This window comes from Solea senegalensis, linkage group LG4 (genome assembly GCF_019176455.1).
Source record: "Solea senegalensis isolate Sse05_10M linkage group LG4, IFAPA_SoseM_1, whole genome shotgun sequence".
NCBI lineage: Eukaryota > Metazoa > Chordata > Actinopteri > Pleuronectiformes > Soleidae > Solea > Solea senegalensis.
This window is the reverse complement of record NC_058024.1, coordinates 17,900,122-17,920,127: the sequence shown is the minus strand read 5'-3', so window position 1 is coordinate 17,920,127 and position 20,006 is coordinate 17,900,122. Positions and strand designations below refer to the sequence as shown.

General features: G+C 39.8%; 1 protein-coding gene across 3 annotated transcripts in view; it reads left to right on the top strand.

Moving 5' to 3' along the window:
- igsf21a (immunoglobin superfamily, member 21a) overlaps positions 1–20,006 on the top strand; it is a 146,092-nt gene that overhangs the window by 108,077 nt on the left and 18,009 nt on the right. For all 3 annotated transcript variants that reach the window (XM_044023330.1, XM_044023331.1, XM_044023329.1), the window contains one exon: positions 9,127–9,242. In XM_044023330.1, the coding sequence (XP_043879265.1) occupies positions 9,127–9,242 (116 nt within the window). The remainder of the gene's footprint in view (positions 1–9,126; positions 9,243–20,006) is intronic.

Below are 20,006 nucleotides of genomic sequence, written 5' to 3'. Positions count from 1 at the left end.
ACTACTACTAATAATAATCGTCTCGCAACTAGCTTTGGATCCTGCAGTCCAGGGGTCACCTGCAAGATGAGGACAGAGAGGGTGTACAGGGAGAAAAGGCAGTGTGAACAAGTTCCCCAGCAGTCTAGGTCTACAGCAGTATGACTTAAGGCACCTCTCACCAGGATATGCAGGGGGACTGGATTGGACGAGGAATGCCGAAAACATTTCACGTCTTCATTTGGTTTGGTTCACTCTCACGCTGCACTTTTGTAAGCGGACCAAACCACACGGACAACGTCACTGAGTTACAGCAGCTGCTCATTTGGGGCCGTACTGCCTGAAAAGAGCACCGACCAGGCTGAGAACAAGCATGAGAAAGAAGAAAACCCAAACCAAAAACGGACATCCATCCCCCTTCAGCCGGCGTGTTCACCACAAAAACAAACAATGGAGCAACGCCAAATTTATGCAGTCTTGGGGTTTCTGTTTTTGCTTTGGTGTTCAAACCTAATTGGTTTTTCACAAGAAGCTGCCCAGAATGAGCAGCAGGCGAGACAGCGAGCTATCCTTACTTCCTCTCTTTGGTTTGCTGGATATTCCGTTTGCAGTTCCCACTGTAAGTGGACCGCTGACAGGGGGGTTCACTCGCAAGCGAACTGAGATCCACATTTTCAGGCAGACCAGAGTTCGCTTGTTTGGTTGAGCTTTCACACCTGCTCAAACGAAGGAGACTATCAGAGGAAACAAACTCTGGTCCGTTTAAAGCGGACCAAACAGCTCTGGTGCGCAAGCGCCCTAAGGGATGTTCACATTTCCCTGAGCAACTAACTATAAGCCTTATTCAAAAGGAAGGGTTTAAACCTCAAATACAGAGAGCTGGTTTTACAGGAGAGGAACCTGCTAACAGAAGCATGTGTGCCTGCACACCTGCATGTGTGTGTCCCCGTAAAAGCAAGTCATTTTGTCATGAAACCTTTGATGCACGGCCACCCATTTGTCTTGCTCATAACCGGCCCATGAACAACCTTTGCGTGTCAGCTTGAAATATGAATTCCCCTCTGTGTCCCTTAACGCTGTGTATACAATATTGACATTTGTGGAAATTGTAACAGCCTGGCTGCAGGCATGCAATGTAGATTTCCACAAAGACCACTTTGGGGATTGTTCATAAGGGGCTATATTGAGTGATGGATACTTCTCTACACACAAGTGACTCTCTTTGGCCTCGTATAACTCTACAGGCTCATTTTACCCCTTTGGTCTGTAAATTGGGTTTCATAAAAAGAAAAAAGATCCAGGCCTCATAGCAACATGATCAAGAAATGTATCTGCAATACCCAAAGCACTGGGGATCTTAAAGGTGCATGTCAATGTCCTGTGATTCACCAAACTGCCAAATGCTGAAGAAGGGTGAGGCTAGAGGGAGCTAAAAGCAAAGGGACAAATTATAACACCCCCAACCGCTGCCCTGTAAGAAAAAGGGACTTTGAGGATGAGGGTACCAGTCACAATATCAATGATGCTTGGAATGGGTACAGGGTAAGTCCCATTTGCCACTGTCTGCAATTTTAGAGATAAAAAAAGAGCTTTTCCCTTTTTTTTCCCTGGCTTCAAACGGTGCAGGCAAAATTCTCTATCCTGTCCTCCTTGTCCTCATTATAGGTACAAAGCTCTCAGTCAAAGCTTGGTTTACCCTCAGAGTGTGGCCGCCTGGGGAGAGGCATGGGAAAACCATATACTGCCATGCCATGCGCCTGACCTCCCACATTGTCCCAGGAATGAAAGATTTTCGTGTGTGATTTTGCTCTATCCTCAGTGGACTGTGTGGCTTCTGAACGGTGATGTTTATGATGTTTTTTTAAAGGGTGGTACATATTTTTCAGGGTACACCACAAGATTATGTCCACTTGAGAGCAGGATAAATAAATGAAAACATGTTGTGTTTCCTTAGACATGAATCGTCAATTCTAAATGCACAGACACTTTCAAGCACACAGGTATGCAGTATATGTTCTCACTTCATTTTAAACAGTGCCGCTATGATTAATTGGCTTTGGAACTGGGGAACTTGTTCACTGTGACACAGGCTTTTGTTTGACTGTGTCATCCTCTTGCTTTTCCTGACAGCCACCGGAGTCTCTCTCTACTCCCCAGCTAGTGGCTTGTTGGCTTTGGTTATATGAGCTGTATGGACTGACACTGCAGCAATAACCCACGCAAAGCATTTCAGTGTCTTTCATCTCATGGTTCACTGTGTGCTGGGAAAAACAAGCTTTTAAAAGGAGCAGACTTAGGTGTTAAGGCATTTTGTCAATGCTTTTTTTTCACAGGCTTTCTATCTGCCCCCCTAGTAAATGGCAGGGATTTTTTTTTTTAGTTTATCGAACTGTTAAAAATGAAGGTTTCAAACACGGCTGAAATCCATTGTCCTTGTTGAATGTGTCACTGCAGAGTTGTGACCAGTAAGACCCAATCACAAAGTGAATATGGATGTGAAATGCAGCATTTCAAGGTCTTCATTTTAGGAGCTTGAAAAAAATCCGATATGGGAAAGGTTTGTAATGAGTGGATGTACCTTAAGGATTTGTTCAAAATAAGACAGGCGCTTGCAAAATGACCCCACACACACACACACACACACAACCTGTTTTTCATCTTCTTGACTTTCTCTGTCTTTCGTTTTTGTTACATTTCAGAGACACTGATATCTCCTCTATGGCATTAACATGAATGATTTTTATGTGATTCTTTGGAGTCTGCTTGAATCTCTATCTGACTGTGCTATAATTTCCAACTCTCAGAGCCTGTCCAAAACCAGATACAAAATTGGTTTGCATATTGATGACACCTCAAAAAGAGGGGCTTTTGCTGCAGCCACTGAAATTGCTTTAGTGAAGTCAAATCAAATTGTCCATATTTAATTTAGACTATCAACACAAATTTTGAGAGAAATTAATGTCTGGAAGGGGAACGCTGTGGAGTAGTTTGAATCCCAGTTTTGACTGAGGGTTTCTGCATGGAGTTTGCATGGGTTTTCTGTGGGTGCACTGGATTCCTCCCACTGTCCGAAAACATACAGAGGTTGACTGGACACTATAAATTGGCTGTGGGTGTTAATTTGACAGTGAATGGTCGTTGTTTGTCTCTGAGTGTTTGCCCTGCGACTGGCGACCTGTCCAGGGTTTCAACAATGAGTGGGAGTGAATGTCTGGAGGTTTAATTAAAAGCAAAGCCTTGCAGTAAGGAATTCAGAAACAATGAAAACGTTGGTAACTCAAACACTAGTCATGCATGAAAGTTAATATGCAGTAAACAAAGAAAACAACAGCACTGGCAGCCAGTTATAAGCTGCCTGAAATAGAAAATGTTGGCTAAATGGGTGCATTAATGTTCTCGTGTGATTGCTTTTTAAATTGATTTTACATAGGGGACAAAGATTAGCTAATGTTTAAATATGCCAGATATCACATGTAGAAGAATCAGGTCCTTTGATACTGAATCAGCACCAACTTATAAGATATAACGCAGTACATCGGAACTAAAGCTGTTATTTGGGTAGGAGTATTTCTCAGAGTTTACCAGTCGCATTGTGACAAACACAGCAGGAGATTGTCTGGGTGAGAGGAGTTCACAACAGCAGAAAGATCTCTGGAGGATCTCAGTGAGGATCTCTGTGAATCTGACTTGAGCGTGCAGGTTGGCAGACAACTGGACCAATCACTTGCTGTAGATTGTCTGGAGTTTCTTGTGTTACATTCTCACGTGAACTCACTCAAAGATTTACTGGAGATTATACTCGGTAGTAACTGACAGGAGAATGTATTGTCAGACATTTGCGGCCCCGTTGCACAAAAATAGCATGCATTCACTCATTCATTTCTTGTAATGTTCATTCTTTAACTGTTATTCAGACAAATCCTTTCCTTCACAAACACACCATTCTTCCAATATAAATAAAATCCTCAGAGATGTGGACTAGAGGCCAGGGCACTTAGCACAAGGGGAAGTTGGTAGTGTTTCTTGTGAGTCCAGCTGTCTCCAGAGCTCTAAATTCCTTAATTATGAGGCCAGGGAGTCCAGTCTCTTGGGAGTATTAACCATGCCGCTGTTCTGCACATGCACCAGTCGCATTTGCAATATATTTTTTTTCTGTTTTTCTTCTTCCTCTTTGGTAAGAGTGCTAGAGGGTATGGAACAAGAAGGGGGTGGTAAATGAGAGATGGAGGGAGAGGGATCATTATTGATGTAACTGGCACAGCAGTGCTAGGTTGGACAAAGGAAAGTAAATGCAGCTTTTAATGCAGCAGTGAGAAAGTGTGCTCTGAACAATAGGAAGTTTTCTTTGTACTATTGAGCGCTCATTTTCACACCCACTGCACTCACAGATGAACCCATCAGAGTTTGGAGAACAGAGGTCAAGGTCATTTGTGACCTCACCAAATGCATGTGGCCATTGCTCAGGAATTCATATAGGCTAATTATGATGCAGTTTAAAAGAGAATGTCTAACTGAATGAAATGATGAACCGATGGCGTTTCCCGTCCAAACGGTCAATCTCCATCCACCTGAGATTATTACGTCCTGCAATAGCACTTTTCTGTCCATTACTCAACACTATAACTCAGGAGGAGAGGGAGAGATATTGACTATATGTCATGCAAATTGACAGGATGAAGAAGACATACACCCAGTTTCGGAAAGTTTTTAGGGACTTAAACGTTTTCACTCGTAAGTATCTCTCCCCCCGCTTTGTATGAGCATAGTATCAGCATTACCATTTTGTCAAGGAGCAGTTTAATCATTTATATGCTGCTTTTGAGTGATTGCTATGTAGGACCCAGTGAATGTATGCACTGAGAGGCAGATGCCACCAATTAAAGCACCCAACCGCCAGCTTAAAACAAAAGAACTGCAGCGGAGAAAAAAAATAAGAGAACAGATTTAGCTCAACCTCCAACAAGTGGGCAAAGAAAGAGCTGCAATTAAATGAGGTATGAAAGGATTAAACTCCATCATCACAGACAAGCATCTTAATCCTACAGTGGATCGTTGTGTTTGCAAGTAGCGTGCTTTGCAAGGTAGGGCTTGGTTTTGGTTTTGGTTTTGACACCCATTACGTGACCACCACCATGCCTAAACCTGATTATAACCCTTATGGGGCCCACATGGACACACAGGTTTGTACAGCTATTCTTCGTAGGACACTGTATTGATTCCCATTCAAACAAAGCATTATCCCTTACCTTAACCAGTTAATGCCTTACCTTAATCTAACCGGAATTCAAATCTTAGTCCTTAATTTAAACAGTTCCCCAGAAAGGAGCTTCTGCCTCCTTAGGACCAGGGTTTGGTCCCCATGAGGACTTCTGGTCCTGACGAGGTCAGTGTTAATGCCAGAGAAGGACCTTAAAAGGTAACAAACACACACACACACACACACACACACACACACACACACACACACACACACAGATGGCAGAAAAGAAGAGAGCATCCAGATCAATATGCAGCTGTCCTGTGCTACTTGACTAGAGTGAGGAATTATTTATTTTGGCCTTCACAAGGCTATGTTGGTGAAACAAAGGCAAAATGCCTCTTTTTATCGCTGCCATAGAGAAGTACTCATCTGAGGATTATCAATAATTATCAAGCAGAAACATGTAATTTGAAAGTGATTATTTTTTAATCTGATGAGGCCGGATTTCATGAGGTTAACTTTGTCTGAAATAAATGTGTGTGGGTTTTTTTTAAACTGCTAAAAACAACATAAATATTGTACATTTAAATAATATTTCATCACCTTCCCACACTCTGCAGAGGATAGAATTGACAGTGGTAGGGCAGAGGGGGGTTGTCTTCTGTATTTGCCTCCTCTCTTCTGTATACTGATATTTACCTGAACAAAATTAATTGTGTTGGCTAAGGTGGCAGTGTGTGGATGTATGTAATGATATGTGATAGAAAAGCTCTACATGTGTTCTATGAATTTGTGTGTGAATGGATTAACGACAAAATTGTGATACTACTAGTACAGACTGGAAAGTGCTATAAAAATATAGACAACTTTGACACTGTATAGTTTTTTTTTATGCAATACAGCAATCAATATTATCTCTCTAATGTGAGTTGTAATTCTAATATTTTCATTATTTGCTCTGCATATCGCAATAACATAACTGTCCTAAAAAGATACACTTCACCACTTCACACTGCTTCTGTGTTCATTACTTGGTGCATGGATAGTGAGGAACAGACACCTCTGACAGCTTATCATATGTCAGGTTGAGACAGTCTTGTCAGTAGGCTAATGGAGTACTCTAAGGTTAATTTACAACCATATGAATCCCATCAATAAGCAATTAAGAGGTGTGGAAACACCAAGGCACCCAGGCCAGCAGCCCCCCTCCCCCTGCTTTTAATCAATTAATTGCTGTGACATGTCTGTTTAAAACGCTTGATGGATTTATACATAAAAGCCACTGCACCCTGCATGGCCTCTCTCATTTGTTTTTGTATTTGTTTCTTTGGTCATGGATTCAGAGGCTATAATTGTATGCTTCTCAGTCTGATTAGAGCTGAAGTAGAAGAAGAAGCATTATTAAAATATTCCACTGCCACACCCGGAGGGAGATAAAATGCCAAATCAGTATTCAGTGGGATAGTGCATGAAATCCCTTATAAAGAGAAGACATGGTCTGTGCATGTATAATTGTAAATACAGTAGAAGGATATATTTTCTTCAAGCAAATGATATAAAGTCATTATTTTTATTACACATGAGTTATCACACATGAGTCAAAGTCAGACTAATATAAAATGAATAAATAAATAAATAAATAGATATAGTATTTCTACTAGCGAGTACTAACAGATGATAAAGAGGCTTATATCATTATATATCCGATCATATAGAATTTAATCATTCCACACACAGTATCCCAGTGTTTACATCCCCCAATTTAGCCACACTTAATGTGGCATGAGTGGCAAAATGATGTGTATGAGATATTATATTCATATAGATGATTTGTTGTTAATATATTGCAAGATGTTTACATAATATGTATGTCGTTTGTCTGTTCATTGTAGATTAAATTGACTGGCAATTACCTATCACAATTTTTATTTTGTGTCTGTTAATTGTTTTCTTCAGTTTACATTTTACACGTTGGCTCTGCTCATGGAACAAGAATAGTATTTTCTTCCTCTTTCTTCTCCCTTCAGGTGTCGTCAACCATGTATTATTTGCCTCCATCTTGCCCTATCCCTTGTGTCCACTTCGGTTTCACCCTCTGTCCTCATGTCCTCCTTCACAGCATCCATGAACCTTCTCTGTGATGTTGTTCTTTTCCTTCTGCCTTCCGTCAAACCATCTCAACCTCTTTCACTTTATTTCCAAACTGTTGAAACTGACCTGTCCCTTAAATATGCATCTGTCCATCCTGGTCTCTCCCAACAATCCTCACTCCTCAGCATCTTCAGTTCTGCCTCCTGTCTTTTAGACAGTGCCTCTGTCCCCCATACATCACAGCAGGTCTCACTACCGTCTTGGAGACCTTCCCTTTGACTTTTGCTGCTATCATTCTGTCACACATCACCTCTGACACTCGTCTCCACCCACTCCACCCTGCTTGCACTCTCTCCTTCATCTCTGTTGTGCACTGTCCATTGCTTTTTGAATGATTGACCCCAGGTATTTAAACTCATCCACTTTCTCCACCTCTACACCTTGCATCTTCACCGTACCACCTGCCTCACTGTCATTCACACGCAGGTTTTCTGCTTCTACTCACCTTCATTCCTTTATTCTCCAGTGCACACATCCACCTCTCCAGGCTCTCTTCCACCTGGCCCCTATTGTCACCATAGATTACAATATCATCGGCAAACAATATAGTCCACAGGGACTCCTGCCTGACCTCATCTGTCAACCTGTCCATCACCATTGCAAACAAGAAGGGGCTCAGAGCTGATCCCCTGATGGAATCCCACCTTCACCTTGAACCCATATGTCTCTCCAACTGCACACTTCACCACTGTATCACTGTCTTTATACATGTCCTGCACCACCTATTTCTCTCCCACTCCCAACTACTTCATATAATACTGCAGATCCACATAGACACAGTGGAACTTCTTCTGACCTTCTCCATACATACTCCATACCATCAGCAGTTTGAATCCAGCTCTGATGCTCCTGTCCTCGCTTCCCTTCCAATTTGGTCTCTTGCACACACAATATATCTACCTATCTTCTCTCCATTATATGAGCCAGCTCTCTCCCTTTACCAGTCATAGTCCCTGAACTACGTTCTGCCCTACTGCTTCCTAACATGCCTTCCCCCTCTCCGGTAGGGGTCATCAGTTAAAATAGTATCAGTTTGGCCTAGTTACAGACACAAAATGGTATTTGAAGCATTTCTATATTTATGTCTCCATACAAGGACCAGGGTATTGCATGTCAAACAGCTGATTTTCGGATGGATTTTGAGATTTACATTTATTACCTCCTTCTACCCACAGTGGCCTTCTATAATGCTGTGGAGTCTTGACTGCATGTTTTGTGTTTACACTACCATGACATATATGGTGAGATCCCAAGAGGCTCAAGACAGTGGGTTAATGATACATTGAATGTATGAGATTTTCTACCTTATTCACCAAATCCAACTCACAAGACCCCTGGGGAGTTTGAGCATGCTGTCCCAACATCCACTGAGATTCACTTAGCAGGTTCTTGCCTAGATAAAGTGAAAAGGACGGGCTATATGGGATAAAGCAGTTCTGAGGATTTGTTTTAATTGCTTTTATTTTACACTTTTGGGTACACATTGGGGTCTTGCTCTGCTGCCACAGCCGATTCTCCAGGCATATGATGAGCATGTGACTGTATGTGATTGTCTTTTAAAGCTGAAATCGACAACTTGTTGTCTATTTGGTAAAACTGATTGCAGTATAATTGTGCTAGAAAAACAACACCCTTCCCATGAGCCTCGCTTCCACTATGTAATTCTTTGAATGCACTTTTTTACTCCATCTACAGGCTGCTGAATTTTGTCAAGCTGTTTTATTCAAACGTTACCCAACCACCCCACACTCATTTGAGTGAAGCAATTAACAAAGCGTTTCTCCTGTCTATCACAGCACCTCCAAACAACATATCAGTGGTGGCAGAGAATACTCCAGCACCATTCAGTCGATACCAAGCCCAGAATTTCACTCTTCTCTGCACTGCAAAGGGAGGGAAACCTGCTCCATCGGTAAGTAGCTGCATACCATGCTGCTGTCTTTACAGTTCATAAATCCCTGCTCTTTACAGGGGAAAATAAATGGCAGTTTTTCTTTTAGGTATCAGTGCAAAGATGAAGATGAAGTTATACATATTTTACTGTTCCTATAACGCCATCTTCAAAGAGCCTTTAAAAGCTGCGATACAACAGCACAATCCTTGACCGTTAAATGGGAATGGATTCAAATTGCACGGTTAACATGCCACACACAAACAGGCACATAGTGTATTCCTGCAGCATTTAATTTAAAGAAGCTGTCACCCGTGCGCCAGGCTGTTACCTTCATTATAGGTTGACTTGTGATTGATTAGCAGCACTAATTCAGTAATGCCATGTAGTCATTAAAAAAGGTAGATCAGATTTAGGAAACAGGCGCATTAGGGTTATTGATGGCCACATTCAGGGCAATTAATCTAATCACGGTGACATGATAGTAATGATTGCACGCAGAATTGTCACTGAACATCCTCATACATGCACAAGCAGATTATGCGATGCAATTAAGTGCATACAAGGACTCACACTTTGTTCTTCAACTTCTTGGAGCAAAGGCACGGTTTTGCAGATATATGCAGCTTTTGCTCCTGTGTTTGGTGGCATATTAGCTTATGAACGCTGTTTGAGAGAAACCACTTGCTGTTTGTTCCCACTGGGTCATTAATCATTGTCCATGGGTGTTTGGTAATGGACTCCAGACCCTGAGCATGCCTAGCTCATGCAATTATGAGCCTAGTGAGAGGTGAATACAAGGGTGAATATGATTTCCGTCTCCCAGGTACTTCCTGGTTGATGGTGTGAGGTGTGAGGTTCCCCCCTGCTGTGATTTCAGAGGGAACCTTAAGACATTAAAGTGCTGCCAGAGTATTTTCCCTAGGCTTAATGGAGGAAAAGAGATCTGAGAGGTTTCAGCTGGCCAGTAAGCCCAGACTGTCTCTGTTTCACTGGCCAAGTCACATTGCGGATGAATACCAGCTGTGACAGTGTGGCTGGTATTGTTTTCTGCTTGCACCTCTGTGTGTATGTGGTCACATGTGTGTGTGTGTATACCTGTTTGGGGGCTTTTCTGGCATAGACACTGACCTTGTCAGGACCAGTAGTCCTCCCGGGGACCAAAACCTGATCCTAATGATGCAGAACCTCATTTCCAAGAAATTGGTTAAGAGTAGGGCCAAGATCTGGATTGTGGTTAGGTTAAGTTTAGAGTTAGTTAAAGGAATGCTTCACCGATTTGCATTTAGCTTTGTATTACTGGAATAGGGGTAGTAGGGGCTAATTCCACACTTTTTAGACCCACTGATAAGGGGACAGGACCTCATTCCCAGAATGTAAACAGTGTCCGCCATTGCTAACAGTTACCAAGTGTCACTTGGCAAATCGATGAAGTATTTCTTTAACTAACTTGACCTAACCACAATCCAGATACTGGCCCTAGTCTTAACCAGTTTCTCAGAAATGAGGTTCTGCGTCATTAGGATCAGGTTTGGTCCCTGTGAGGACTACTGAAGTATTCCTTTAATAATAATAACAGTGATAATTATGATCATCACTGCTGTTATTATGAAACATCAAACACAGTATCATCCTGAATAAAACAAGACATATCTCTATATTCCACATGTTTTTATCTGATAATTTAATATACTATAAAGGTGCAGAGCTATTTTTCTGCTGACTCACAACTGGTGGGTTTTAGCATCATCACATGTGAAGCTCTCAAAGAAAAGTACATTATACCCACTGTGAAACATGGAGGGGGCTTGTTGGTTATGATTTGGTATTGCTTTGTTACATCTGGCACTGGGTGCGTTTAATCTGTGCTGGGAACAATAAAATATCGAGACTATAAAGGCACATTGGAGTAAAAAAAAAATATAATAACACTGCCCACTGTCTTAGTTGATGGGTCATGGGTTCATGGGTCAGTTCAGTTTATGGCTCCTCCAACACGATAAGCACCCTAAGAATGGTTCATAAAAACATTGGACTATGCTGAAATGATTCTCTATCTATGGTCCCAATGTGGAGAATAAACACTGATAGAGGCCAATTACTTTTGTCAGTTTCAAGTTATTTTAGAGATAGTTGTGGGTTCTTGTTTCTTGTGAAATGGTACCAAGAAACATATCCCTACAGTTGTTTATTTCAAGTATGTTGCCGTGATGCCGTTTACATGACAGCATCTAATTCAGTATTGTTAGTGTTGGAATAATGCTGTCCATGTAGTCACTGTTTGAGAGTCCTGCACACCCACACGGGTGCTTACATTTATTGTGTTTGAAGGTGAGTTGTATTGCATTATACTGGAAGTCTTAAGAGATGCGAGTATAGCACAGTGTGCGCACACCCACGCAGTCCTGAGAAGAGGTTTAATCAACCAGTACAACTGAAAACACCTGTCTGTGAGTGCCTTGTGTTCTCACAGCATCTTAAGTATTTTCTAAAGTTTTATTTGTGATTCACAGTGTGAGCAAGGAAACTACTGCAGGAACTTTACCTTCACATCTTGCATTATGTGCTTGGATGGAGACTCACTTTAGAGTCACTTGTTCGCCTCATATACAAGAACATTTAAATGATGCGATGTAGACTTCATTTTTGAAGTAACTGAAGGTTTGTATGGCATTTTTTGATCTTTGTTTCATTCATGCGTTTGTGAATGGAGCGAGTTTGCGTTCCAGATCTGTGTAATAATATTAGGAGTGTGAGGACGACATGAGGAAATTGCCTCATTTAACTGATGAGGATATTTTATTATTATTTTGTACTACTTGAAATAATGAATTATTAAATGTAGCCCAGTTTAAATTACATAACTATATCGACTGTTACTTGAGACACCAACTCAGACCACGAACAACACTTAATCATAATTAGCTGTGGTTTTACCTGTGGTAGAGAACTTTGTATCCACATTCACATTTGCAGTCGATGTCGTCTTTAAGCCTTTCATTTAGACCAGGGGTGTCAAACTCATTTTTGTTCAGGGGCCACATACAGCACAATTTGATCTCAAGGGGGCCGGACCAGTAAAAATAGTAAAATAATAGCATAATAACCTATGAACAACAAGAACCCCTTTGTTTTTTCTCCTTTGTTTTACATTTACTGAAGGATAATTTTACAAAACATGACCTTTCTTGAGAACTATAAGTGCAATTTCAACAATATCATGCCTAAATTTACTATTTACACAGCACACTATATCTATAAAGGCACAAACATTTAGTCACGGGTATCTGGAGCATTTGACATTATGTTTAGATTAGTGTGAAATTTTAACAAATTCATCCTGCGGGCCGATTGGACCCTCTGGCGGGCCGGTTCTGGCCCCCGGGCCGTATGTTTGACACCCCTGATTTAGACAAATCCATGCACATGCGATGAATGTTTTTCTAGGATCTTATAAAGTTGTTGTTCTGCCTGCTGCGTAAAGCTAACCGCTGACCGGAAATACCAAACCGGACGTCACACACAAAAATAATGGCGAATGTCTACTCACGCATTTCTACTATATCAAGTAAACATGGCCAATTCTATAGATACTGAGGAAAAAAAACATGCCCAACTTCAGGAGTTTTATATTGCCTTTGCGGGGAGTTGCTAACAGCCTATCAAAGTTGCCTTATATAGTTGGACTAAATCAAAGCTCAGGAAAACAAACCCTGACAGCTTTCACGGATAGATTTCAGTAGTATCGTCTTATCGGAGTCAACGTCATGAGTTACTATGTCAACCATCCTCCCCTAAGCCAAGCTTGTGCACCACATTTTGTATCTTATGAATTTCACTGACCATTTGCTCTTTTTTTATTATTTTCTCTATAGTCACGCTGCATAACAAAACCTCATTATCAGGTTTGTAAGTGTTTGCTTGAATGTCACTGCTTTTGGCCCAGTTATGTAACTGACTTCAAATGGCTGCTGTTCCTTCTTGATGAAACTCATTTAGTCTTTGTCAGTGGTGCTGCCCGGGGGCTTGTTGCAGAATGAACTGTTAGCTCTGTTTTCTATGTCATATCATCGCAAATGCCTGGGCCTAATAGTGGCCCACTAGTTATGGAAAAAAGTAAATATCATCATTCTCTGGTATTTCTGACACTAAAATATGTTTGTTTAACATATTTTAGTGATTTAATAACAGGACCTTATTAAATCAAGCAATTAATAGTGAACATAACAATTGTTCAGCATGAGACATATGCAAGGATTTGTGATTTTTTTTTTAAAGTACTGTTTGTTTGTTTGTTTTATTTGTATTTATTAAATACTGTTTTGTCAGCTGTTCTGAGGGAAAGTTGAAACTGACATTCATTTTTGAAAAGGTCAAATAAATAATCTGCTCTTATATTCAAACCTGCAATACGTGCACTAATCCGTTGGTCATTTGGGTGCAATGGAAGTTACTAAAGATATATATATACTGTATAATCTTTAGGTAATCTTTTCATAATCTTAAAGTCATGTCTTCTTTTTATTCACAGTCACCCTCACAGGCACGTCATCACGTTGCTCTCTTTCTTGATGCGGGAAAACATCGTTTGTTCTCATGGCAAGTGTAAGCCTACAGCTTAGAATATAATAGATGAAATAGAGAGGAAAGGAAAAAGTTGTGAAATACAAGACTTGCTGATGATGCTGCTGATCAGCCTAAATCCCGTGAAGTAATTAAAAGAAAACATCCGGTGAGGATACTGGGTGTTTGTGCTGTCAGTGTTGTTTTTATTGCATATTATATTTTATCTTTTTTTTTTTACACAAATTTCAAAAAAAAAAAATTCTAACTTTAGTATTTTAATAATGCAACAACATTAAAAAGGGGGCAGTTGTGAAAGAAAGAGTGGAATGTAAGACTCTTACTACGTCATGTATCCATCTCTACTTGGACAAGTAGAGATGGCTTTTTTTTCAGTTTATATAAACTGAACAAAAGCCTTCACACCTCTGTACTCGGTGTGCATGTGCACATCTTACTGTACATATTTGGCTGTTGCTGTTGCTGTGATGTAATCATTTGTGTCACAGATCACCACAGTCTTAAAGGAATCATGATACTTCAACGCAACCTTCAATTCAACACTTTTTTATATGTAAACACAGATGCAATCTCTGTGTCTGTTTGCTTCTTTGCTTCCCCATAAAGACAAAAACATGTTTTGCATTCTTGCAGCCTTCAGTGTAATGTCTGACAATACATTCTGCCTTAATGTAGACAATGTATTCTACTGTTGTATGAATATTTGTACTAACATTAGAAGCAGTTTCAGACATTCCCTTCTGTTTCTTCTTCTGGGTCATGTCTACTCTCCTGTTCTTCATACGTTACAAAAATTGAATTAAAAAACATGCAAATTGTAGAACTAATAACAGTAAATGGTTCACCTTTTTTTTCCCCAGAGGGAGGAAGTTTAACAACTGTTTGGCATGTAATTAAAGCCGCTTCCGGACGTCTAAATCACATTATATGCATAGCAGAGATTAAAATACAGTAGAACTGATGTTTTCTTCATTTCACCCAAAGCACAGGGTTGTCATATTACTCCATAGCTACAAAAAAAACTTATTTTTTATGTTTACAATATAGCTTTTAGCATTTTTAAAGAACACTTTATAATGTTTAAAATGGATACTATAATTGAACTCAAAGTAGAGTCTGTCGGTGGCAAATATGCATGGATAGAAAGCAGTGTGTGAGTTTAACTGTATCATGTTAATGTTGACCAGGCAGCCATGTACTCTTTTTTATTTATATAATATAATTATATTATGTTTTGAGTTTCCACCTCTTTTGTCTTGTACTTTCCCAGAAGAGTAGGGCAATGCATTTTTGTTGTCTGATTCTCTCATGATGAGGTTTACCTGTGTTACATCATTACAGACAAAGTTTTTTTTGAAGTTTTTCATAAGCCGCCATATTTCACAACTTTTTGGGAAAAACCCACACACCAAATTTCCAGTGCAGCTTGGAGAGGGCTGGATACATAATGGGTCGCATGTGTTTAAAGTGTCTCGCATTATGTTTCAAGATCTGTCAGCATTTGAAGCTGGTGACATATCAGTAATAACTTCCCAGTGCCACTCATTAGAACATCCTCGGAGTACAAGCAAGCACTGATTGAAAAGAGGAAAGATAATGACGGTTAATAATAAGAAGGAAAGCTGATTAAGTCATGGCCAGGATCTTTCTGTCTGCCTCCTTCTTCGTTCTCTGCCCTTTTTCTCCTGCTTCTTCTCTTTCATTGAGTCATCCTGCCACCATGAAAATTACCATCTTGTCCTTTTGACACTGCCACGATTAATTGCAGCAGCATGGAGGTGTATATGGACCGATGCATGATTGTTACATTGTCAAAAATGTTTCAGATTTAAGATGTTAGCCAGGTGGGGGAGGCTTGGCAGTTCACACAGTGCAGGTGCTTTCATCACTGTCTATTCACAGGAAAAAGAGCAAAACCCTTCTCATGCCACCCCGGCTTAACGTCCCCACCACCGTGCTATTGTGTATGGGCTACAGCTTACAATTACATCTCCTTTCTTTCTTTGTTAATTCATTTCGGAGAGAAGTTTCATTTCATCCTCTGCACATATTGGACTATGAAATATTTGAAGATTTATAACCAAAGTGTGATTGATAATCATTTTTATGCCACACAGCAACACTGTCTCTAAGAGAACAATCTGAGAGCAATTTAAAAAAATCCCCCCTTTACATGAGAGAAAGCACCTGCTTTCCAAGCCTGATGTGTATTAGCTAACAAGCCGAATAATGTTATTTTATAATAATTATAAATAGACACTGGATGTAGGATAAATAGATGAACGGCAAGTCCCACAGCATCAAAATAGCCTAAATTTCATTTTGGGAAATATACTGTATCACAGTGAGAGACATCCTCCGCGTTATATTCGTAGCTATACAATCATACATGGAAAAATGGATTAGTGTTTGCTCTCCTACTGAAACACAATGAAAGAACTGATTTTCTTTTTCTGTCTGTCTGTCGAACAAGGAAATGTGGAAAATTAGATTTTTGCAAATTAGCCTTCAGCTCATAGGAACACAGGCCATTTTTTAATGTGATGACGGATGTCACCTTAATTGTGCTTAGAATTTAAGATAAACTGTACGTTGGTTCATATTAATATTAATTATAAAGTGTCCTGACGGCTCATTTGTTTGGGCACAGACACCACACTCTCTTTCTGTCTCTTCTTAATAGGCTAGTATATTCAAAAATGCCATTCAATAAAACATTTCAAAGAAATAGAGGATCACAGATTGATATGATTCCACATATATAGTAATAAAGTCTTTGAATGTTGTTTGTTTTTAATGTAAAACCTTTTTTTTTAGTAGAAAAAGTAGATCACTGGAGCCCATCTTGGACTCTGCTTCTCTGTACTTGCATGCTCCCGTACTTGAAACGTCATCAGCCTCAGTCCAAGTACTGTTCCAATTCACAAGTACACGAGCAGCGAGTACGGTTTTCATACCCGCCCATTTTAACAAGAATACATCAGGGACTTGAGCCGACCAGGGAAAGCCATGTATCCCAGAATGCATTTCGCTGGAACACGTCGACAGAGAAAAGACATAAAAACCTGAAATGAATATTTTTTCTGTGTCCTGGAACAAATTGTCATTTAAAATTCAAAATGTGGTTTGTGTATTAAGATATGAGGTATTTATAGTTTGGCAGCGACATTGTCGGGGATGAACAACTCTGCCTATGTGTTACCTCAGCCTGTCCTGTTGAAATGATTGATAGATTACAGTACTTCCAAAAAAAACATACTTAAGTAAAAGCAAAATTACACATTTTAAAAAGTACACAACAAACAGTAACGCAAGTGAATGTAATTCATTTCATTCCACCTCTGCTTCCTCAGTACGTACTTCACAAGTATGCAAGTCCATCCTTGCACACTTGGACTCGAGGTTGGAACTTGACTATGGCACTGATTAAAGCCAACACATGCATGTCAACACGACTCACTTGTGTATTCAAGCAGGAAAATCTGTGACATTATGATGACACACTGCAGATCCTAATCAACACTGACAGGAACACATTCCTTGGTTCGCTCAACTCCCTTAATAGTCTAATTTCTATATGTGTCTGTTTATATCTACGTCTCTAGTATTTCCGTAGCCATATACTATACGGTATGTGATCTGTTGCTCTTAATGAAAGAGGAAATGAAAAGGGAGCAGAACTGCAGCATAATGACACCGAAATAACACTTCACTCACTCGCCCGTGACAACATATCTGTCATACCATTTATTCAGTTTTTGATGAAACTTTCATCGATTCCTTTTATTATACCTCAAGCAGACAGATGGAAAAGAGTGAAATTTAGTCACGATGGGATTACTATGAATAAGAAAACGGATGCTTGATGTAGTGCTGCAGGTATATCACCTCAATGTAGGTGTTATTTTAGACTAGAGCGGGCAACATACATTTTCATACAATAAAGTCAATATTTTCTTTAGGCCTGCCTATTAACTCTGTCTGTCAATGCTTGTGGAAACAAATTACATATCCGACCTTACTGAATTAAACCACTATGATACTAACCCACAGCCAGCACAGGTGTTTTTGTGCGCCAGCATCATTTTGTCCAACAAAAGCTACCAAACAGGTGCACTGATCGCTCTAATCCATGCTGCTGTCTCTCCACCTGCTGTGATAATTAATGATGTGTTTTTGTTCTGCTGAAAAAAGCTTCCCTTTGCAAGTTGTTGAGTAGCTGTAGGAGTTAGCAGCAGATGCAGTTAGGTCATCGTGGATCTGAGGTTGATGTTTCCACATCCCATTGCATTACTGAATTCATTTGTTCATAGGCCTGGCCTTACTGAGTGCATGAGGTTAATGCAGATTAAGAGTCATGGGTGTTAAATGCTCATGGTAAAATTCAATATAATGACATGTTCTTTAGTATTTCATGTTGTGCTGGGGCATATGGTAGTTTGGTGGTTGGTATATATGCCTCACAGTAAAAAGGTCCCTAGTTTGGGTACAGGTTTAACCAGGTCCTTTTCTTTCTCATGCTTGTTTGTTCTCCTTGTGTACATGTGGGTTTCTATGGGCAGTGTCCTTGTGACGGATTGAATTGTCTCTGTATTACCAGCAGACTGAATAATCTGTATTACCAGCAGCAGAGTAACATTTAATGTCTTAGTGTGAGTATTTTCCATATTATAATAGAGGTAATCGTCATTTTATTTAATAGTTTAGAGTTAATAATGTTTACTGTCTGTCATAGCAGTTTGTGTACAGCATTTTTGTATTTTCTTATGCTTCAAAAAATGCCATTTTAATACCAGCAGTATTAAAAGTAGTTGTAATTACCTGAGGGCAACAGTAGGGGAAACGTAGCGCTGTTGAGCTACCTTGCGCTGCACTTAACACCCGTGATCTGAGGACAGCGTGTGTCCGTGCATCTTTTACTCATTACTCACCTTTTCAGGTATGAGTCCCTCATAATGAGAGTTGTTGTTTACTTTAGTGTTAGTTTAATGTGTAGACGTTCTCAGGATACTATTTGTAACGCAGTATGTCCGTGTATTGTGACGTAATGAAGTTAATTACCTGACGACGAGTAAACGTGCCACATGAGCTAACCTGTTGCGATGCTAGCTGCACTGCACTGTCGTTTATATGGCGGTCCGTAACTGTGGGAAACGTTACTGTTGTTGTGTGTTATGTTAGGCCATTGTGTATTTACTATACTTAAATGATGGATTTACTGTGTTAGCATTGTATGGTTTGAAGCTGCTGTATTTAATTTTGGTAAGCAAAGTACATTTTATGCATTATTTTATTTGTTTATCTCAAATGAGCCACTTTAATTTACTGAGCTTTACTATTTTTTATTTATCTTGCCATTCAGAGTTGAAATGTAATGTAATGTTGATGCACATTTTCACTGGTAATATTTCAACAGAATCTACTGATGCTTGTTTATGTTTGGAGTTATCTAATGGGAAATGGTACATATTGTGCTAATGTACTGAAATGTATGTTGTATTGATTATGTTTATTATTTCAGTTATTTACACCCATGATCTAAGGAATAAGTGTGTGTCCGTGCATCTTTTACTCATTACTCCCCTTTTCAGGGCTTGTACATCCTCACACAGTGCAGTGACATACAGATTAAGATAAGGGTAACTGGAGACTCAGAATTTAGTGTAAAATTTAACGTGAGCGTAGATAGTTATTAGTTGTAACATCTTAGTTTATTGTTAGGCCAGTGACCTGTACCATGCCCACCACCCTCTCACTGCCATGGATGGATGGATGATTCATTTAAAAGTAGATATCGTGAACGCCGAATATGAGGATGGGAAACAATGTTTGAGGAGTTCATCTGTGTATGATAAGAGCACTAGACACAACATGTGCTTCACCTGACTCTTAGCTATATTAACAAGTGTGTGTAATTAAAAGCTAAGGTTATACTTGAAGGCACACTCATTAGTCATCTTTTGACAACAGACTGCACCACTGTGAGAGTTCAAAATTTCTCCAACAAGGTTAATTTATTATCACACTTTATAGAAACAATGAGCTAAATGAAAATATCTACTTCATGTACTCCTCTGATCAAAAGCTGTATCTAATTAATTTTACTTGAAAAATAACCTCTATTGCAAGAAATAATGACTTATGTGTATCTTTTAAAATTCTCCATGTGAGCAAACATCCCTCCCTGTGTATTAGAAGTGC